Raw genomic sequence first — 23944 nt, forward strand, 5'->3', positions numbered from 1 at the left:
TTGCAACTTCCTGCCAGTCTCGCCACTGCAGGCACTAGAGGGGGATCCCACTGGAGGAAGCGCATGCACCCCACTTGTGGCCGCCTTATCCCTCCGCGGCCTGAGCAAGCAAGTGTGCCCCAGTCAGCCGCTGCTTTCGTCCCCTCTCACCTGGGCGAGGACCAGATGCCTGAGGGTGGCCCACATGCAGAGGCAGAGGTGGGACCAAAACCAAAGCTGACTCCCAGGGGCTGTGCAACGAAGGCAGAGAAACAGAAATCTCTCCCTGCAGCTGCACAAGCTGCAGATTAAATCCCCGCGATCGGCTTGGTAAACCCTGCGTCTGTGGAATATCTGAAGGGACAACGAGTGCTCCCACAACTAGGACTGGTCTAGCTTTAGCAGCTGTGGATTTTGGGGGCAAGTACACGCGGGAGTTGGACCTGGTCAGAGTCTGAGCTGCCCCCACTGTGCCCACAGCGGGCCCAGAGACCTACCTAAAGGTATGGGAGGGCCTCCTGGAGAGGCGGGGGGTGCTGTGGCTCACTGTGGGGGCAAAGACACTGACCGCAGAGGCCCCAGGAAAATATGTGTTTTTGGTTTCATTTTGTTCTGTTGTTGTTTTATTTATTTTTATTTTTTTAACATCTTTATTGGAGTATAACTGCTTTACAGTGGTGTGTTAGTTTCTACTTTATAACAAAGTGTATCAGCTACACATATACATATATCCCCATATCTCCTCCCTTTTGCATCTCCCTCCCACCCTCCCTATCCCACCCCTCTAGATGGTCACAAAGCACCAAGCTGATCTCCCTGTGCTATGCGGCTGCTTCCCACTAGCTATCTATTTTACATTTGGTAGTGTATATATGTCCATGCCACTGTCTCACTTTGTCCCAGCTACCCTTCCCCCTCTCTGTGTCCTCAAGTCCATTCTCTACCTCTGTGTCTTTATTCCTGTCCTGCTCCTAGGTTAGAACCTTTTTTTTTTTTTTTTTTTAGATTCCATTTATATGTGTTAGCATACGGTATTTGTTTTTCTCTTTTTGACTTACTTCACTCTGTATGACAGACTCTAGGTCCATCCACCTCACTACAAATAACTCAATTTTGTTTCTTTTTATGGCTGAGTAATATTGCATTGTATATATGTGCCAAATCCATTCATCTGTTGATGGACACTTAGGTTGCTTCCATGTCCTGGCTATTGTAAATAGAGCTGCAATGAGCATTGTGGTACATGACTCTTTTTGAATTATGGTTTTCTCAGGGTATATGCCCAGTAGTGGGATTGATGGGTCGTATGGTAGTTCTATTGTTAGTTTTTTAAGGAACCTCCATACTGTTCTCCATAGTGGCTGTATCAATGTACATTCCCACCAACAGTGCAGGAGGGTTCCCTTTTCTCCACACCCTCTCCAGCATTTATTGTTTGTAGATTTTTTTGATGATGGCCATTCTGACTGGTGTGAGGTGATACCTCATTGTAGTTTTGATTTGCATTTCTCTAATGATTAGTGATGTTGCATATCCTTTCATGTGTTTGTTGGCAATCTGTATATATTCTTTGGAGAAATGTCTATTTACGTCTTCTGCCCATTTTTGGATTGGGTTGTTTGTTTTTTTTGATATTGAGCTGCATGAGCTGCTTGTAAATTTGGAGATTAATCCTTTGTCAGTTGCTTCATTTGAAAATATTTTCTCCCATTCTGAGGGCTGTCTTTTCGTCTTGTTTATGGTTTCCTTTGCTGTGCAAAAAGCTTTTAAGTTTTATTAGGTCCCATTTCTTTATTTTTGTTTTTATTTCCATTTCTCTAGGAGGTGGGCCAAAAAGGATCTTGCTGTGATTTATGTCATAGAGTGTTCTGCCTATGTTTTCCTCCAAGAGTTTTATAGTGTCTGGCTTTACATTTAGGTCTTTAATCCATTTTGAGTTTATCTTTGTGTATGGTGTTAGGGAGTGTACTAATTTCATTCTTTTACATGTAGCTGTCCAGTTTTCCCAGCACCACTTATTGAAGAGGCTGTCTTTTCTCCATTGTATATTTTTGCCTCCTTTATCAAAAATAAGGTGACCATATGTGCATGGGCTTATCTCTGGGCTTTCTATCCTGTTCCATTGATCTATATTTCTGTTTTTGTGCCAGTACGATACTGGCTTGATTACTGTAGCTTTGTAGTACAGTCTGAAGTCAGGGAGCCTGATTCCTCCAGCTCCATTTTTCTTTTTCAAGACTGCTTTGGCTATTCAGGGTCTTTTGTGTTTCCATACAAATTGTGACATTTTTTGTTCTAGTTCTGTGAAAAATGTCATTGGTAGATTGATAGGGATTGCATTGAATCTGTAGATTGCCTTGGGTAGTATAGTCATTTTCACAATGTTGATTCTTCCAATCCAAGAACATGGTATATCTCTCCATCTGTTTGTATTATCTTTAATTTCTTTCATCAGTGTCTTACAGTTTTCTGCATACAGGTCTTTTCTCTCCTTAGGTAGGTTTATTCCTAGGTATTTTATTGTTTTTGTTGCAGTGGTAAATGGGAGTGTTTCCTTAATTTCTCTTTCAGATTTTTCATCATTAGTGTATAGGAATGCCAGAGGTTTCTGTGCATTAATTTTGTATCCTGCTACTTTACCAAATTCATTGATTAGCTCTAGTAGTTTTCTGGTAGCATCTTTAGGATTCTCTATGTATAGTATCATGTCATCTGCAAACAGTGACAGCTTTACTTCTTCTTTTCCGATTTGGATTCCTTTTATTTCTTTTTCTTCTCTGATTGCTGTGGCTAAAACTTCCAAAACTATGTTGAATAATAGTGGTGAGAGTGGACAACCTTGTCTTGTTTCTGAGGAAATGGTTTCAGTTTTTCACCATTGAGAATGATGTTGGCTGTGGGTTTGTCATGTATGGCCTTTATTATGTTGAGGTAAGTTCCCTCTGTGCCTACTTTCTGCAGGGTTTTTATCATAAATGGGTGTTGAATTTTGTCGGAAGCTTTTTCTCCATCTGTTGAGTTGATCGTATGGTTTTTCTCCTTCAATTTGTTAATATGGTTTATCACATTGATTGATTTGTATATATTGAAGAATCCTTTCATTCCTGGGATAAATCCCACTTGATCACGGTATATGATCCTTTTAACGTGCTCTTGGATTCTGCTTGCTAGTATTTTGTTGAGAATTTTTGCATCTATGTTCATCAGTGATATTGGCCTGTAGTTTTCTTTCTTTGTGACATCTTTGCCTGGTTTTGGTGTCAGGGTGATGGTGGCCTCGTAGAATGAGTTTGGGAGTGTTCCTCCCTCTACTATATTTTGGAAGAGTTTGAGAAGGATGGGTGTTAGCTCTTCTCTAAATGTTTGATAGAATTCACCTGTGAAGCCATCTGGTCCTGGGCTTTTGTTTGTTGGAAGATTTTTAGTCACAGTATCAGTTTCAGTGCTTGTGTTGGTCTGTTCAGATTTTATATTTCTTACTGGTTCAGTCTCAGAAGGTTGTGCTTTTCTAAGAATTTGTCCATTTCTTCGAAGTTGTCCATTTTATTGGCATATAGTGGCTTGTAGTAATCTCTCATGATCCTTTGTATTTCTGCAGTGTCAGTTGTTACTTCTCCTTCTTCATTTCTAATTCTATTGATTTGAGTCTTCTCCCTTTTTTTCTTGATGAGTCTGGCTAATGGTTTACCAATTTTGTTTATCTTCTCAAAGAACCAGCTTTTAGTTTTATTGATCTTTGCTATCGTTTCCTTCATTTCTTTTTCATTTATTTCTGATCTGATCTTTATGATTTCTTTCCTTCTACTAACTTTGGGGTTTTTTTCTTCTTTCTCTAATTGCTTTAGGTTTAAGGTTAGGTTGTTTATTTGAGATGTTTCTTGTTTCTTGAGGTAGGATTGTATTGCTATAAACTTCCCTCTTAGGACTGCTTTTGCTGCATCCCATAGGTTTTGGGTCATCATGTTTTCACTGTCATTTGTTTCTAGGTATTTTTTGATTTCCTCTTTGATTTCTTCAGTGATTTCTTGGTTATTTAGTAGTGTATTGTTTAATCTCCATGTGTTTGTATTTTTTACAGATTTTTTTTTCCTGTAGTTGATATCTACTCTCATAGCATTGTGGTCGGAAAAGATACTTGATATGGTTTCATTTTTCTTAAATTTACCAAGGCTTGATTTGTGACCCAAGATATGGTCTATCCTGGAGAATGTTCCATGAGCACTTGAGAAGAAAGTGTATTCTGTTGCTTTTGGATGGAATGTCCTATAAATATCAGTTAAGTCCATCTTGTTTAATGTATCATTTAAAGCTTGTGTTTTCTTACTTATTTTCATTTTGGATGATCTGTCCATTGGTGAAAGTGGGGTGTTAAAGTCCCCCACTATTATGGTGTTACTGTCGATTTCCTCTTTTATAGCTGTTAGCAGTTGCCTTATGTATTGAGGTGCTCCTATGTTGGGTGCATATATATTTATAATTGTTATATCTTCTTCTTGGATTGATCCCTTGATCATTAGGTAGTGTCCTTCCTTGTCTCTTGTAACATTCTTTATTTTAAAGTCTATTTTATGTGATATGAGTATTGCTACTCCATCTTTCTTTTGATTTCCATTTGCATGGAATATCTTTTTCCATCCCCTCACTTTCAGTCTGTATGTGTCCCTAGGTCTGAAGTGGGTCTCTTGTAGACAGCATATATATGGGTCTTGTTTTTGATCCATTCAGCCACTCTATGTCTTTCGTTGGAGAATTTAATCCATTTACTTTTAAGGTAGTTATCGATATGTATGTTCCTATTACCATTTTCTTAATTGTTTTGGGTTTGTTATTGTAGGTCTTCTCCTTCTGTTGTGTTTCCTGCCTAGAGAAGTTTCTTTAGCATTTGATGTAAAGCTGGTTTGGTGGTGCTGAATTCTCTTAGCCTTTGCTTGTCTGTAAAGGTTTTGATTTATCCATTGAAGCTGAATGAGATCCTTGCCGGGTGGAGTAATCTTGGTTGTAGGTTTTTCCCTTTCATCACTTTAAATATGTCCTGCTACTCCCTTCTGGCTTGCAGAGTTTCTGCTGAAAGATCGGCTTTTAACCTTATGGGGATTCCCTTGTATGTTATTTGTTGTTTTTCCCTTGCTGCTTATAATATTTTTTTTTGTATTTAATTTTTGATAGTTTGATTAATATCTCTCTTGGTCTCTTTCTCCTTGGATTTATCCTGTATGGGACTCTCTGCGCTTCCTGGGCTTGACTGACTATTTCCTTTCCCATATTAGGGAAGTTTTGAACTATCATCTGCTGAAATATTTTCTCAGTCCCTTTCTTTTTCTCTTTTTCTTCTGGGACCCTTATAATTCGAATGTTGGTGCATTTAATATTATCCCGGAGGTCTCTGAGACTGTCCTCAATTCTTTTCATTCTTTTTTCTTTATTCTGCTCTGCAGTACTTATTTCCACTATTTTATCTTCCAGGTCACTTATCCGTTCTGACTCAGTTATTCTGCTATTGATTCCTTCTAGAGAATTTTTAATTTCATTTATTATGTTGTTCATCATTGTTTGTTTGCTCTTTAGTTCTTCTAGGTCCTTGTTAAACGTTTCTTGTATTTTCTCCATTCTATTTCCAAGATTTTGGATCATTTTTACTATCATTACTCTAAATTCCTTTTCAGGTAAACTGCTTATTTCCTCTTCATTTGTTTGGTCTGGTGGGTTTTTACCTTGCTCCTTCATCTGCTGTGTGTTTCTGTCTCTTCTCATTTTGCTTAACTTACTGTGTTTGGGGTCTCCTTTTAGCAGGCTGCAGGTTCATAGTTCTTGTTGTTTTTGGTGACTGCCCCCAGTGGCTAAGGTTGGTTCAGTGGGTTGTGTAGGCTTCCTGGTGGAGGGGACTGGTGCCTGTGTTCTGGTGGATGAGGCTGGATCTTGTCTTTCTGGTGGGCAGGACCGCGTCTGGTGGTGTGTTTTGGGGTGTCTTTGACCTTATTATGATTTTAGGCAGCCTCTCTGCTAATGGGTGTGGTTGTGTTTCTGTCTTGCTAGTTGTTTGGCATAGGGTGTCCAGCACTGTAGCTTGCTGGTTTTTGAGTGGAGCTGGGTCTTAGCGTTGAGATGGAGATCTCTGAGAGAGCTTTTGCCATTTGATAGTACGTGGAGCCGGGAGGTCTCTGGTGGACCAATGTCCTGAACTAGGCTCTCCCACCTCAGAGGCACAGGCCTGACACCCGACAGGAGCATCATGACCCTGTCAGCCACACGGCTCCAAAGAAAAGGGAAAAAGAAAGAGAGAGAGAGAGAGAGAGAGAGAGAGAGGGAGGGAGGGAGGGAGGGAGGGAGGGGGAGGGAGAGAGAGAGAGAGAGAGAAAGAAAGAAAGTTATTAAAATTTAAAAAATTATTAAAAATTAAAAAGTAATTAGAAAAAAGGAAAGAAAAAACAGAAAGAAGAGAACAACCAAATCAAAACATAAATCCACCAATGATAACAAGCTCTAAAAACTATACTAAAAAAAAAAGAAAAGAAAGAAAGAACCCTAGGACAAATGGTAAAAGCAAAGCTATACAGACAAAATCACGCAAAGAAACATACACATACTCACTTACAAAAAGAGAAAAAGGGAAAAAAAGTATATCTATATGTAAAAAAAAAAAAAAGAGAGCAACCAAATGAATAAACAAATCTACCAATGATAATAAACTCTAAATACTAAATTAAGATAAGCATAAAACCAGAAACAAATTAGATGCAGAAAGCAAACCCCAAGTCTGCAGTTGCTCCTGAAGTCCACTGCGTCAATTTTGGGATGATTCTTTGTCTATTTAGGTATTCCGGAGATTCAGGGTACATCAAGTTGATTGTGGAGATATAATCTGCTGCTCCTGAGGCTGCTGGGAGAAATTTCCCTTTCTCTTCTTTGTTCACACAGCTCCTGGGGTTCAGCTTTGGATATGGCCCCACCTCTGCATGTAGGTCACCTGAGGGCATATATGTTCTTTGCTCAGACAGGCGAGGGTTAAAGTAGCAGCCAGTTAGGGGGCTCTGGCTGACTCAGGCCGGAGGGAGGGAGGGGTACGGAATGCGGGGTGAGCGTGCGGCGGCAGAGGCCAACGTCATGTTGCAACAGCCTGAGGCGCGCCATGTGTTCTCCCGGGGAAGTTGTCCCCGGATCACGGGGCCCTGGCAGTGGCAGGGAGCACAGGCTCCCGGGAGGGGAGGTGTGGATAGAGACCTGTGCTTGCACACAGGCTTCTTGGTGGTTGCAGCACCAGCCTTAGCGTTTCATGCCTGTCTCTGGTGTCTGCGCTGATAGCCGTGGCTCACGCCCATCTCTGGAGCTCGTTTAGGCAGTGCTCTGTATCCCCTCTCCTCGCACACCCCAAAACAATGGTCTTTTGCCTCTTAGGCAGTTCCAGACTTTTTCCTGGACTCCCTCCCGGCTAGCTGTGGCTCACTAGCCCCTTGAGGCTGTTTTCATGCAGCCAACCCCAGTCCTCTCTCTGGGTTCTGACCTACAAAGCAGGAGCCTCAGCTCCCAGCCCCCACCTGCCCCAGCGGGTGAGCAGACAAGTCTCTCAGGCTGGTGAGTGCTGGTCGGCACCAATCCTTTGTGCGGGAATCTCTCCACTTTGCCCTCTGCACCGCTACTGCTGCACTGTCCTCCATGGCTCTGAAGCTTCCCCCTGCCCACCCTCCATCTCCACCAGTGAAGGGGCTTCCCAGTGTATGGAAACTTTTCCTCCTTCACAGCTCCCTCCCAGAGGTGCAGGTCCTGTCCCTATTCTTCTGTCTCTGTTTTTTCTTTTTTCTTTTGCCCTACCCAGGTACGTGGGGAGTTTCTTGCCTTTTGGGAAATGTGAGATCTTCTGCCAGCGTTCAGTAGGTGTTCCATAGGAGTTGTTCCACGTGTAGATGTATTTCTGTTCTATTTGTGGGGAGGAAGGTGATCTCCACTCTTACACTTCTGCCATCTTGAAGGTCTTTCCCTGTTTTTTATTTATGTTTTCTTTAAGAAAAACGTTTTAAAATGTTTTTTATTTTTCTATCTTTATTTTACTTTTTTCTTGTTTTGTGTTTTTCTGGTTTTGTTTTTGTTCTTTGTTTTCTGTTTTTATTAGTTTTGTTTTTATTGTTTTCATTTTTGGGTTCAGTTGTTTGGTTGTTTTCTTGTTTTTGGGGGGTTTTTGGCCTTTTTTGCTTGTTTTTGTTTTTGTCATTTGTCTTGGGTTTTGCTTGTCTGTTTCTCTTCTTTTCCTTTTTTTCTTTTTTTTTTTTTTTTTTTTTTTTGGCCATGCCATGCAACTTGCAGGGTCTTAGTTTCCCAGCTAGGGGTCAGGCCTCAGCCCCTAGGGTGGGAGCACCAAGTCCAGGACTGCCAGAGAATACCCGGCCCCGGGAAATATTAATTGGCATGAGCTCTCATGAGGTCTCCACCAAGATCTAAGATCTCACAACTGCCTGCAGGCTCCAGTGCTGGATGCCTCAGGCCAAACAACCACCAAGACAGGAACACAGCCCCACCCATCAGCAGACAGCCTGCTTAAAGTTGTACTAAGCTCACAGACACCCCAAAAAATACCCCCTGATGCAGCCCTACCCATCAGAGGAACAAGACTCAGCTCCACCCACCAGAGCTCAGGCACCAGTTCCTCTCACGAGGAAGCCTACACAAGCCCCTGGACCAACCTCACCCACCAGAGGGCAGACACTAGAAACAAGAGGAGCTAAGACCCTGCAGCCTGTGGAAAGCAGACCACAAACACAGTAAGTTAGACAAAATGAGACGACAGAGAAATATATTTCAGACAAAGGAGCAAGGTAAAAACCCACAGGACCAAATAAATGAAGAGGAAATAGGCAATCTACCTGAAAAAGAATTCAGAGTAATGATAGTAAAGATGATCCAAGATCTCAGAAATAGAATGGAGGCAGAGGTCGAGAAGATACAAGAAATATTTAACAAGGATCTAGAAAAACTAAAGAACAAACAAACAGTGATGAAGAGCACAATAACTGAAATGAAAAACAGACTAGAAGGAATCAGTAGCAGAATAACTGAGGCAGAAGAATGGGTAAGTGAGCTGGAAGATAGAATAGTGGAAATAACTGCCACGGAGCAGAATAAAGAAAAAAGAATGAAAAGAAATGAGGACAGTCTCAGAGACCTCTGGGACAACATTAAACAAACAAACATTCAAATTATAGGTGTCCCAGAAGAAGAAGAGAAAGAGAGAGGGTCTGAGAAAATATTTGAAGAGATTATAGTTGAAAACTTCCCTAACATGGGAAAGGAAATAGTCACCCAAATCCAGGAAGCACGGAGAGTCCCAAACAGGATAAACCCAAGAATAAACACGCCAAGACATATTATTCAAACTAACAAAAATTAAATACAAAGAAAAACTAAAAGCAACAAGGGAAAAGCAAAAAATAACGTACAAGGGAATCCCCGTAAGGTTATCAGCTGATTTTTCAGCAGAAACTCTGCAGGCCAGAAGGGAGTAGAAGGATATATTTACAGTGACGAAAGGGAAAAACCTACAACCAAGATGACGCCGCTACCCAGCAAGGATCTCATTCAGATTTGACAGAGAAATCAAAAGCTTTACAGACAAGCAAAAGCTACGAGAATTCAGCACCACCAAACCAGCTTTACAACAAATGCTAAAGGAACTTCTCTAGGCGGGAAACACAAGAGAAGAAAAAGACCTACAAAGACAAACCCAAAACAGTTAAGAAAATGGCAACAGGAACGTATATATTGATAATTATGTAAATGGATTAAATGCTCCAACCGAAAGACACAGACTGGCTGAATGGATAAAAAAAACAAGACGTGTATATATGTTGTCTACAAGAGACCCACTTCAGACCTAGGGACATATACAGACTGAAAGTGAGGGGATGGAAAATGATATTCCATGCAAAAGGAAATCAAAAGAAAGCTGGAGTAGCAATACTCATATCTGACAAAATACATTTTAAAATAAAGACTGTTACAAGAGACGAGGAAGGACACTCCACAGTAATCAAGGGATCAATCCAAGAAGATATAACAATTGTAAATATTAATGCACCCAACATAGGAGCACCTCAATACATAAGGCAAATGCCAAGAGCCGTAAAAGGCAAAATCGACAGTAACTCAGTAATAGTGGGGGACTTTAACACCCCACTTACACCAATGGACAGATCATCCAGACAGAAAGTGAATAAGGAAACACAAGCCTTAAATGACACAGTAGACCAATTAAGATAGACTTACTTGATATTTATAGCACATTCCATCCAAAAGCAGCAGAATACACATTCTTCTCAAGTGCACATGGGACATTCTCCAGGATCGATCACATCTTGGGTCACAAATCAAGCCTCAGTAAATTTAAGAAAATTGAAATTGTATCAAGCATCTTTTCTGACCAGAACACTGTGAGATTAGAAATCAGTTACAGGAAAAAGAAAAACTGTAAAAAACACAAACATGTGGATGCTAAACAACATGCTACTAAATAACCAATGGATCACTGAAGAAATCAAAGAGGAAATACAAAAACAAATGACAGTGAAAACATGATGACCCAAAACCTATGGGATGCAGGAAAAGCAGTTCTAAGAGGGAAGTTTATAGCAATACAATACCACCTCAAGAAACAAGAAACATCTCAAATAAACAACCTAACCTTACACCTAAGGCAACTAGAGAAAGAAGAACAAACAAAACCCAAAGTTAGTAGAAGGAAAGAAATCATAAAGATCAGAACAGAAATAAATGAGATAGAAACGAACAAAACAATAGCAAGGATCAATGAAATTAAAAGCTGTTCTTTGAGAAGATAAACAAAGTTGATAAACTGGTAGCCAGACTCATCAAGAAAGAAAGAGAGAGGACTCAAATCAATAAAATTAGAAGTGAAAAAGGAGAAGTTAAAACTGACACCACAGAAATACAAAGTATCATAAGAGAGTACTACAAGCAACTCTAGCCAGTGAAATGGACAATCTGGAAGAAATGGACAAATTTTTAGAAAGGTACAACTTTCCAAGACTGAACCAGGAAAAAATAGAAAATATGAACAGACCAATCACAAGTAATGAAATTGAAACTGTGATTAAAAAATCTTCCAACAAACAAAAGTCCAGGACCATATGGCTTCACAGGTGAATTCTATCAAACATTTAGAGAAGCGCTAACACCCATCCTTCTCAAACTCTTTCAACAATTGCAGAGGGAGGAACACTCCCAAGCTCATTCTATGAGGCCACCATCACCCTGATACCAAAACCAGACAAAGATATCACACACACAAAAAGAAAATCACAGACCATAATTTTCTGATGAACATAGAGGCAAAAATCCTCAACAAAATACTAGCAAACAGAATCCAACAACACATTAAAAGGATCATGCACCATGATCAAGTGGGATTTATCCAAGGGATACAGGATTCTTCAATATACACAAATCAATCAGTGTGATACATCATATTAGCAAACTGAAGAATAAAAACCATATGATCATCCCAATAGATACAGAAAAATCTTTTGCCAAAATTCAACACCCATTTATGATAAAAACTCTCCAGAAAGTGGGCATAAAGGGAACCTACCTCAGCATAATAAAGGCCATATATGACAAACCCACAGTAAACATCATTCTCAGTGGTGAAAAACTGAAAGCATTTCCTCTTAGATCAGGAACAAAACAAGGATGTCCACTCTTATTCAATATAGTTTTGGAAGTCCTAGCCATGGCAATCAGGGAAGAAAAAGAAATAAAAGGATTACAGATTGGAAAAGAAGAAGTAAAACTGTCACTGTTTGCAGATGACATGATACTATACATAGAGAATCCTAAAGATGCCACCAGAAAACTACTAGAGCTAATCAGTGAATTCAGTAAAGTTGCAGGATACAAAATTAATGCACAGAAATCTCTTGCATTCCTCTACACTAATGATGAAAAATCTGAAAGAGAAATTAAGGAGACACTCCCATTTACCACTGCAACAAAAAGAATAAAATATCTAGGAATAAACCTACCTAGGGAGACAAAAGACCTGTATGCAGAAAACTATAAGACACTGATGAAAGAAATTAAAGATGATACCAACAGATGGAGAGATGTTCTTGGATTGGAAGGATCAATATTGTGAAAATGACTATACTACCCAAAGCAATCTACAGATTCAGTACAATCCCTATCAAATTACCAAGGGCATTTTTCACAGAATTAGAACAAAAAATTTTACAATTTGTATGGCAATACAAAAGACCCAGAATAGCCAAAGCAATCTTGAGAAAGAAAAATAGAGCTGGAGGAATCAGCCTCCCCAACTTCATACTACAAAGCTACAGTAATTAAGACAGTATGGAACTGGCACAAAAACAGAAGTATAGATCAGTGGAACAGGATAGAAAGTCCAGAGATAAACTCACACACTTATGGTCACCTAATCTATGACAAAGGAGGCCAGAATATACAATGAAGCAAAGACAGCCTCTTCAATAAGTGGTGCTGGGAAAACTGGACCGCTACATGTAAAAGAATGAAATTAGAACACTCCCTAACTCCATACACAAAAATAAACCCAAAATGGATTGAAAACCTAAATGTAAGGCCAGAAACTATAAAACTTTTAGAGGAAAACATAGGCAGAACACTCTGACATAAATCGCAGCAAGATCTTTCTTGACCCACCTCCTAGAGTAATGAAGATAAAAACAAATAAACAAATGGGACCTAATTAAACTTAAAAGCTTTTGCACAGCAAACGAAACTATGAACAAGACGAAAAGACAACCCTCAGAATAGGAGAAGATATTTGCCAACGAACCAACTGACAGGGATTAATCTCCAAAATTTACAAACAACTCATGCAGCTCAATTTCAAAAACACAAACAACCCAATCAAAAAATGGGCAGAAGACCTAAATACACATTTCTCCAAAGAAGATATAGAGATGGCCCACAAACACATGAAAAGATGCTTGACATCACTAATTATTAGAGAAATGCAAGTTAAAACTACGAGGGGGCTTCCCTCTTGGCACAGTGGTTAAGAATCTGCCTGCCAATGCAGGAGACATGGGTTCGAGCCCTGGTCCGAGAAGATCCCACATGCCTCGGAGCAACTAAGCCCGTGCGCCGCAACTACTGAGCCTGCGCTCTAGAGCCTTCGAGCCACAGCTGCTGAAGCCCACGTACCTAGAGCCCGTGCTCCGCAACAAAAGAAGACACCGCAATGAGAAGCCCGCACACCGCAACGAAGAGTAGCCCCTGCTCGCCGCAACTAGAGAAAGCCCGCGCACGGCAACAAAGACCCAACACAGCCATAAATAAATACATACATACATACATACTACAATGAGGTATCACCTCACGCCAGTCAGAATGGCCATCATCAAAAAATCTACAAACAGTAAATGCTGGAGAGGGTTTGGAGAAAAGAGAACTCTCCTACAGTGTTGGTGGGAATGTAAATTGGTACAGCCACTATGGAGAACAGTATGGAGGTTCCTTAAAAAACTAAAAATAGATATATGCACCCCCGTGTTCATTGCAGCACTATTTACAATAGCCAGGACGTGGAAGCAACCTAAATGTTCATCAACAGAGGAATGGATAAAGAAGATATGACACGTATATACAATGGAATATTAGCCATAAAAAGGAACGAAATCGTGCCATTTGCAGAGATGTGGATGGACCTAGAGACTCATACAGAGTGAAGTAAGTCAGAAAGAGAAAAACAAATATATAATATCGCTTATATGTGGAATCTAGAAAAATGGTACAGATGAACTTATTTGTAAAGCAAATATAGATACACAGATGTAGAGAACAAACATATGGATACCAAGGGGGGAAGGGAGGGTGGGATGAACTGGGAGATTGGGACTGACATATATACACTACTATATATAAAATAGATAACTAATGAGAACCTATGCACAGGGAACTCTACTCAATGCTCTGTGGTGACCTAAATGGGAAGGAAATACAAAAAAGAGGGGATATATGTATGTGTATAGCTGATTCACTTTAGGGAAAATGAGTGGTCTCACAATAGAGACCTCAGATGAATTAATCAAATGATTAAAGTGAACATCATCAGAAATGGGATGAATTGAAATCTGAATCAATAGAAAACATCAAACAAGTGAGTGTTATTTTACAAAATGGTTGGTCTCACTGTAAGGTTCATACAAATCTAGGAAAGACTTAGGAACTGTTTCTGACTGATGAAAACTAGAGAGTCACAGCATTTGAAGGCAACATGTGATTCTGAACTGGATAATTTTGCTATCCAAGGACATTATTGGCACAGTTGGCAAGACTTGGTGGGATCTGAGGATTAGATGGTAATGTTGTTTCAGTGTTAATTTCCTGATTTTGATGATTAGTTGTTGTTATGTAGGAGAATGTCCTTTGTATTTATGGATGTTGCAGCATAATGTTGGTAACTCACTCTCAAGTGGAAATAAAGTTTTTTTGTACTGTCGTACGATTATTCTGTAAATTTGAGATTGTTTCAGAGCAAAATTAAACTCGTGTACCTGCAAACGTTCATTTCTACCCCCTGAGAAATTTGAGTAACTTATGAATTCAGATTGAAACAGGATTTTACTTTGGGCCCATCCTGTTTTTCCTCTCCCTTAAATTCACTAACAAAGACAGCTGTGGAACAGCGGCGCGGGCTCTGGGTTTGAACACAGAAAACCTGTGATGAGCTCCTGGCTGTGCAACTTGCCAGCTGGATGGTTTGGGTCAAGTTCCTTTACCCTTCGGAGCCTTAGTTTTCAACTGTAAAGTGAGGTAGTTGTGAGGCTCAAACAGCTACCAAATGGGTACAAACGTAAGCTTATTACTATTTTATCAGCACAGAGAATTCCACAGGGTGGGAGACATAGCTTTTGGATAATTCTGTAAACAATGTTCTTTTGAGCATTTTAAAGGTGAACCTGTTTTCAATCGAAGAATTTGTACTGCTTTGCATTTCATTTTGTGGCTCAATTTCACTAATTAAAATGCACAGCCACCATCCTGTATTGCATGCTGTTGTAGTAGTTCATTTTTAACTTTCCATAATTGGAGGCTGCTGTGTATCCAGTGAACACTCAATAAAATTAATTGAGGGTAATGATGATGAAGACAAGATCTATAGTGTCATCGTTATTTCTCCCTACCACCCCCGCCCTGTAAGCTGGGATTGTTTGCATTTAAAAGTTGTTGCTATGGAGTTGAGAGGATAGATTTGCTGAGAGCTTATGGTATATGATCCATAAAAGGCGGTCATGGTAGGTGTCTCACTAAGTAGAAAATGTCAAACTTGGTGTGGGCGGATCTGTTTGGCTCTTTTATTGAGCCGTAAGCAGTGTCTTTTGTCCAACCCTACTTGAATATCAAACCTATTTCTCTTGTGTGCCCAGACCTCCCTGCAGGTCTCTGACTAAGGGCTCAGCCCTGCCTTTGTTACTTAGGCCTTTTATTTCTTTCAGGAGAGTCAGTGGAATGAGCTTCTTGAAACTCTGCACAAACTTCCTATCCCTGACCCAGGAGTGTCTGTTCATCTCAGCGTGGTAAGTGGCGGCAGAATATTAGCAATCACTGAGAAACCTTTCCATTATTAACAGTAAGAAAGAGCCAAATGGGATTGTCTTCTGTCATCCGCACCTTCCCCACCTCCAAGTACTCTGAGACCTCAAGACAGGCCAGGGAGATGTATTTCTTTCTTTCTCTGGGATTGCATGAGAAATGGATCGCAAATGCCCCAGGCTCCTCTCTTCCTGGCTGTCATCCCATCACTAGCATCTCCTGAATGGCAGATGCTGGGCTTGGAATGGGATGGCTGACCCCTGCCTCCTCAACCCCTGTGGGGCTCCCTGCCTCATGCTTTGCCCCCTAGCACTGCTGTGTCTGCCCCTTCACTGAAGCCCATCCTGCCACCCCCGAACCTTCAACACCGCCTTTCCCCTGTTTACCAGGGTAACCCCCCTTAGCTAAGGTTTTCATTTTTTGCCCCAAGCATCTTGTACACTTTGCAGTACTTAGTCACAAAACACGTTGGAACAACCTGTTTTCCTATCTCCGCCACTGGACTGTACGCCCTCAAGGACAGGGATAGAGACTGTCTAGCACAGTTCCTGGCCAGATCGTTTCCTTGAACTCTTTTATGTACATGCTATGTGGTCTGTAGTGTGCCAGGGTGGAAAAGCCTCTGAATTACAAATTGGGAGATTTCAATCCCCAAGTCATAGTTTTGCCAATGACCTGAGTGATCTTAATTAAAACCTTTAACTTCGTAGGTCTCAATTTCCTCATCTGTCAGATAAGGCATCAGATAAGGAGAGCTTTTCCATATTTCAGTTACTGCAATTCTCTGGGTCAAACCCTTGTCACCACCTTCATCAGAATTCTCAGATGGATCCCCTTTGACCAGCTATTGATTATCCAGGGGCTATTTCCCCCATGTTGTGGGGTCTGAATGTTTAAGAAGTTTTGTCTTTCAGCTTCAGTAGAACCAGGTACAGTGTTGGTATTCAGTGGTAATTAACTTGGTATTTTCCCTCTTAAAGAAAATGAACATATAGGTTTTTTTTTTTTCATGATGATCACATTGAAAGCAATATTACTGCCAATAACTAATAATAGATCTGCTATATACTAAGTTCCTAATTTATGCCAAGTATGCATCTCTGATGTTCAAAACAACTCTACAAATAGATATTAGCATTCTCATTTCATAGATGAGGCTTAGAGAGAAAAAGATTCTTGCCCAACCAAGGTCGTGTGGTTAATAAGTGAGATCGGGGCTTTTAAACCCAGGGCTGACTTCCAAGCCTATGTTCTTTCCACTAGGCCATGAGTGTTGAAAGAAAGGGAGGAAAGAAGGAACTGGTAGAGGTTTTTGCTCATTTTAATGGAGCATAGGAAGGAAAGAAACCTTTTTCCAGAAATTTGTGTAAGGAAGAGTGTCTGGAAAAGATGAAGAAATGAGCTTTAAACCTGCCCCAGTCACTGCCGCATAGCGAAGCAACTTTGCCTTTGTCTCTGTCCCTTTTCCTAAGCAGCTTGATCTCACCGTTTGTCTGTAATGACATCTGACAGGTAGCTGGGGAGTAGCCTGGGTGGGTCACCAGCTACTGGGGAGGAAGGGCCTCTCCTTCCTTTGAGTGGCTGCCAGGCCTCAAGGACAAGCCATCGCAGGGGCAGGAAGAACTGTTGCGGGGGGTGGGGGGTGCAGCTGTTTCATGCCAGTGGTTTCTAGGAATGTTTCTGACCTCCTCTGGTCCCAGCATTTCATGGGCGATGGAGCAAGACAGAATCTCAAAGGACAGCCTGGGGAGTACTTGGTTTTGGAATTGCGTAGGCTCACTATTTACAATCTGTTGCATTTGTAAAGGCAGATATTTTCTTCTTTCCTCTTCACAAGGAATTCCTCTCTCCATGTTGCATTTCTGAAGGGTTAGTCTCAACTGTATTATAGAGCCTGAAAAATTGATAAAATGGCAGTCTTGGACTTTCTGTCTTTAGTCACAAGAGAATGTTTCTGTGTGTCTTCTATAGGTGATTGAGAAAAATAGGAATATAAACTAACAGTTGAGAGAGTAATAATAATTTACTATTAAAATACCATTTATGGAATGCTAGGCACTTCACATATATAACATTTATTCTTCACAACAGTTCTGAAGTAGATATTACAATTCCCATTTACAGGTTTAAAAACTGAGGTTCTGAGCTATTAAGTGAAGTGGCCTAAGATCACATAACGATTAAGTGGCTGACTCTGTGGTCCCTGTCCTTTCTCCCTCACTGTGCCGATCCTTATTCTGTGACTCCATCACCATGTGCGCTGCCATTACTGAACATTTCCTGGGACTCCCTTCGAGCCATTTGGTATAGAATTTGGTATCTCATGGCATCAAATTTAACCTTGTATTTTGCTTTTATTATTTTAATCCTCATTGTTGACTTGAATTAATTAACTAGTTTCCAATTAGTTTCCCATAACTGATACGCTACATAATCTCTGTCGTAATACTTCATAGATAATGTTTTGGCACTAACCCACAGATTTTGGAATAGCGCACTGCAGGGAATGTTTTTTAAGTTATCCTTTAATTTTTTTTCTCTTTTTACTTTTCAGTTTATTAGTTTAATTCAAATGGCTTTAGGTATAATTTGCTCATTAAAAAGCACAGATATAACAGTCTGTTATCGTGGAAAGAGCATAGCTCTAGTTATGCAGACCTGATTTCAATCCTAGTTCTTTCACCTACTAGCTGTATGACCTTAAGTCACTTTACCTCTCTAAGCCTTAATTTACCCATTTGTAATATGGAGATAATATCTATCTTAAATTTTGGTATGGAAATTAGAGATACTATTTATAAAGTACCTGGTATAAAGCCTTCCATGCAGCAGGTGTTCATAAATATCTGCTGAATATTAGACAAATAGCTTATACTGTTATTGTTGCTATTTTCGTTATCACAATTGTCCCCCAGGCCTTTCATTTCAGGAAGCCTGTACAACTCATTTTTCCAGAGACCTACTTATTTTGCAATTATCCAAGAGTGGGGAGTGGGAAGAACTTCCTGAAATGTCACTTGGGGGTCTAGGTTTGAACTTTGGCCATGGCTAAGCTGACTTTCTCTGTATGTGACCTTTCCTGGCCTTTGCACAATCCCTTCTTTAATTGGCCATCACCAGGCTCTTTCCATTCCTGCTTGCCATTGTTCTCTGAGTCTTTAGTAGCACGGAGGAGGTGTCATCAGTTCAGCCTGTTTTCATTTAACTCAGAGACACATACTTGTTACAAACATGGAGATGCCTCCTTGAAAGTTCTCTGAGCAGGTGAGGTTTTCAACTCCACTGAGTCTCCAGCTCCCTTCACTGGAATTTGCACGGGAAGTCAGGAGGCTTATTTGCAGAGCATGCATAGTGGAGAGACTTTCTCCACTGTTAGCCATCTGCAGTGTCTCAGTGCAGCAGTCCTTCCCCTGGAGCTGTCCTTCACATCCCTTGGGCCTTCGGGGCAGATTTGGCCCACAGTTTGTAGATGGATATAATCTCAGATGCTGAAATGAAATGGCAGGTTTGGTTGGTAAAGACCATTCCTGAGTGAACCTAGTGATATTTGGTCCCTAGAGTCCACTTGCCTCACTGAACAATAAATTATGAAGTCTGCAGCTTTCATGTGTTCAGAAACCTGCAAACATCGTAAAAGAATTTAGCCTTTAACTTCTTTGAGCTGTTCGTTTGTATCTCACAGAAGTTCCTCTCTCATAGAAAAGAACTCCATCTACCAAACCAATGATTTAATGCATCTGGCTTTAATCCAACATTATCCTAAGGAAATATTCCATAGACTATTCTCTATGAGTGAAACTCTGTTTCTTCATCTGAGTGAGGAATAATCTTCAGATCATTTACCTGGTTTCTGAATAATGTGCTTGTTGCATACTTTTGCAGAAATAAATAGCTTTTGTTTTTCTTTTCCAGCATTCTTATTTTACTGTGCCTGACACCAGAGAACTTCCCAGCATCCCTGAGAATGTGAGTACTTGGGCAGGGGTGGATTAAATTTTCATTCCTCTTTGTTGTTTTACTAATTTTGAAAGAAAATAAAAGGATATATTTTCCCATTATAAAAATAATGTATTATGAAAGTAAAACCAAATAGAGAATATTTTTAAAATATAGAAAGTATAAAGACAAGGAAAGATCATTATTCATACTTCTCAAAGGTAATCATCTATTAACATGTTGATGTCTCATTGTAGTCTTTTTAGAATGTATTATTTACATAGTTAGAATCACCTGTTACATAAGCATTTTGCCATTTCATTCACAATCATTTTTGTTGGCTGCATAATATTCAATTTGCTATGTAGCTTACTTAGCTATTTCCTCGCTGTTGTGAATTTAGGGGTTTTTAGTTTTTGCTGTTGTAAATAAAATGCTTCTATGTAAAGAACTTCCCATATAAAGATTTCTTTATTAGGGTAGATATACTCAAGTAGAATTATGCTCCTACTACATTTCTATATTGACTTTTAAGAAAGTAAATGTATTTGTGGGTAGAAGTGTGAGGACCCCCATCCCCACCTCTTAAAGACTTAGCAGTGAACTTGAGTCTGAGGGAGCAGAGGGTAATATTTGCCCTCTGAACAAGCCGAACGACGTATCTAGCCTAGGCTTAAGACGTATTTTCAAAATGTTTTACTCGGATTGTAAACAGTACTATGTAGAATTAAATATAGAATCACCACCACTAAGGTGCTTGGTTGCTTTTTAAATTGTGGCAAAACGTACATAATGTAACATTTACTGTTTTAACCATCTTTAAGTATATATTTCATTGGTAAACACATTCACATTGTTGTGCAACTGTCACCAACATCCATCTCCAGCATTTTTTCATCTTTCCCAACTGAAACTCTGTACCCATTAAATAACCCTTTAAACAACAACTCATTTCCCTCCTCCTCCCATCACCTGGCAACCACTATTCTTTCTGTCTCTATGAATTTGATTACTCTAGGCGCCTCATTTAAGTAGAATCATACAATATTTGTCCTTTTGTGTTTGGTGTATTTCACTTAGCATAATGCCTTTGTGGTTCATCCATGTTGTAGCACGTGTCAGAATTTCCTTCTTTTTTAAGGCTGAATAATATTTCATTATATATACGTAACATACTACATTTCACTTATCTGTCGATGGACGCTTGGGTTGCTTCCACCTTTAGGCTATTGTGAATAATGCTGCTTTGAACTTTGGTGTACAGATTGAACTTTGTGTTCCATCCTTTTGATTCTTTTGGGTATGTACTTGATTACTTTTTTAAAGTACTGGAATAAGTCAGGTAATCACATTTAATTAATGAAGTTAGGCTATAGTGTTGTGATTAGATAACAGACTTAATAAACCGGGATTGTCGAAGATATTCACAAAGTTTACTATCTGTGTGATTAGGCTCTGGTGGAAAATATTGCTTTTTTTGTTGTTTGACATTAAGTAATAAAAAAATCCAGACCATAGTTACCATTTTAACAATAGCTAATGTTCATTGAGTACTAGTGCTTGTCAAATAATGTATTCAGTGCTTTACCTGTATTTTCTCATTTACCTCTCTTAATAAGCTTAGGTAGTCAGTACCCTAATTATTATTTTATATAAGGAAACAGAGGTCCTGAAAACTTAAGTAACATATTCAAGGTCCTACAGCACAGAAATGGTAGAACTGGAATTCAAACATTGATCTTTCTGATACTAGAAACTGAGTTCTCATATATTGTGCTACACTTTGAGCCCATAATTTTACCTTTCATCTCTCAAAAAATGCCGTTGAAATGATAAGAGAACTATAAAATTAAGGAGAAAAACGTCCATGTAATGGCAGAAGGAGCCACCATGAGCTAGAAAATTTGAGGAATTTCTGCAACGTAAAGGAGATGGTTATTGAGCAATCAATAAGGTGTAGACAATGAAGGAACCCAAAAAGAACTGGAAAAGTCCTGCAGAAAGAGCAGAAGCCAGGGGTGTGACATGGAACATTTATAAAAATTGTTTATGGGCTAGATTGCACTGAAGAATTCAAAATAGGAAAACTCAAACTCTTACAGGCCACTGTCTTTTATTACAATGAAATAAACCTAGAAATTAATGATGAATAAAGATTTTTAAAATATTCATCTACTTGAAGGAGTGGTTGGGTCAAAGAAGATAAAACATTGAAATTGGATATTATTTAGATATTGATGACAGTGAGAACACTGAACAACAAAAACCTAACAGATGTGGCCAAAACTACTCTTGTGAAAATTCATAGCTTTGGATGCTTTCATTATAAATAATAAATTTAGAAAATCATGAACTTGACTTGCAATTCAAGAAGCCAGAAGAAGAATAGTAATAAAAAAAACCCAAACTAGAAGAATAAGTTACAGTTTAATTAGTTAGAAAATATTGTTAAAGTAAAACTGAAAAATAGACTTTTTAAAAACTAAATTTCTAAAAAGAATAAAATAATCTTAGACGTATCCAATAAATTTGAAAATTGTGATAATATAAAATTTTCTAGAAAAATGTAACTGATCAAAGTCACCCTAAGAAATAGGAAATATGAGTATAGAATCATAACTTGGAAAGATTAATGAAGTTCTGTTGACCTTCTCCATCCCTCGCTGCTGTGAATGTGTCAGGTTTAAGTGGTTATATAGGCATGGTAAGGAACAGATATTATTACTGTTTAAACTGTTCCGAGTCATAGGAATGGTATGTATATATGTGTATTATAAGAAGCAAAAGAAAAATCATTGTAATCCCTGAGAAAGTCACGTTCTGAGTTTTTCTTTTCTTCATTTCTGTGATAGTAGTAGTTTTCAAATTGTTCTGCCTGGAGCCCTGCCTGAGGTTCTCTGGGACATGGGAAGGACTGAGGGAGCTGAATGGCTGACCCACCAGGGCATGGATGCTTCTGCTTTATTCAGAGCAGGTTCATTTCTGTCTACTTAAATTGGGAATTCGGTAATATTTTGTTTGAGATAAAAGGGTTCTTTTGATTTTTTTTTTTTTAAAGCTTGGAAGCTACATTTTAAAAAACACAATGGGGGGGATCATATCAATTATATACCTTTATACCTGCTTTTTCTATGACAATGTATTATGAACATTTACCTGTGTTATGAAAAATTCTTTACAGATATCTTTGTTGTAAAAAAATTAAACAATTCAGAAGTACATATTAAAAAAAGTGAAAGGTCCCACATTACCACCATCCCAGCCCCACCATCCCTCCCCCACCCCTAATCCCATTCTCCATCCAGAGTTTGATGAGTGTCATTTCAGACCTTTCTCTATGAATTTACATGTTAAATGTATGAACCCCTGTGTGTTGTAGACATTTTTTAGACATAAAACAGTACTATTCATACTGTTTTGCAACTCATTTTTTTAATGTACTCTCAAAACTGTTCATATCTTTCATCTATGTTAAGTGATATTTTTATTTATTGGTATTTTATTCTTATGAAAGTAATACATATTAATGGCTTTAAAAAACATGTAATATCACATAATTGTTGATGAAATTTCCAAATTTTCCTTTATTTCCATTCCCCAGAGGCAGCTACCTTCAAGTTTTTAGCAGTTGTAGTATTTCTCTCCATATTTTTAACTGACATGCTCATATTGCTGTTCTTAATTTTCCTGTTTCAGATAACAGTTATTGATTTTCTCATGGAAGATGAATTTAGGTCTTTTATTACTTCTGATCCCCTCTCCCGCAGAAACACACATATACATAAAGTATCTTTTTCTCACTCACGTTTCCCCTCCCCCATCCTTTCTCTGTCTTCAGGAAAAAATTTAAATCAAAAGTTTACATTTCAATGAGCAAGCTGAATCATATGATAGATTATGATATGTTTTCTTTCTTATACATTTGTCAAGTAAGAGTTCCTGGATTTCACATCTTACTGCTTATCTTATTCCTTTATTTTGGTGATACATTTTCCAGTAGTTTCCTGACAGTGTTGGAGGCAACATGTTTAGACCTTGCATGACTGCAAATGATTTTATTCTACTCTTGATAGGGTTGGGAATTACCTTCAGAGCTTTGAAGACATAGCTCCATTGACTTCTAGATTTCACGTTGAAGCTTGGAAGTCTTGATCCATTCTGATTGCTGGGTTTTGTTTTTTTTTTTTAATTTTGGGTGGGGTTTTTTTGGATCCTTTATTTGTCTCTAGTATCTTGAAATTGTACAGTGATTTGCCTTGCTCTGGGTCCATTTTCATCTACTGTGCTGGACATTTGGTGGACCCATATAGTCTGAAAATTCATGTCCTTTAGAGCTGGGAAATGTTCTCACATTATTTCTTTGAAAAAATTCTTCTTTATTTTTTTCTCTTTTCTTTCTCTGGGGTCTCTATGGTGGCATGTTAAGCTTCCTAGTGTTGATCCTTTA

The 23944-nt window shown here is 39.1% G+C and overlaps 1 protein-coding gene across 11 annotated transcripts in view; it reads left to right on the forward strand.

Annotated features, from left to right (window-relative positions):
* DENND1A (DENN domain containing 1A) overlaps window positions 1-23944 on the forward strand; it is a 533368-nt gene that overhangs the window by 259090 nt on the left and 250334 nt on the right. For all 11 annotated transcript variants that reach the window (XM_082467741.1, XM_082467740.1, XM_082467739.1 and 8 more), the window contains 2 exons: window positions 15465-15545; window positions 19474-19527. In XM_082467741.1, the coding sequence (XP_082323867.1) occupies window positions 15465-15545; window positions 19474-19527 (135 nt within the window). The remainder of the gene's footprint in view (window positions 1-15464; window positions 15546-19473; window positions 19528-23944) is intronic.

Source organism: Balaenoptera physalus, assembly GCF_965194825.1.
Source record: "Balaenoptera physalus genome assembly, chromosome: 7".
In the NCBI taxonomy this organism is placed as follows: Eukaryota; Metazoa; Chordata; class Mammalia; order Artiodactyla; family Balaenopteridae; genus Balaenoptera; species Balaenoptera physalus.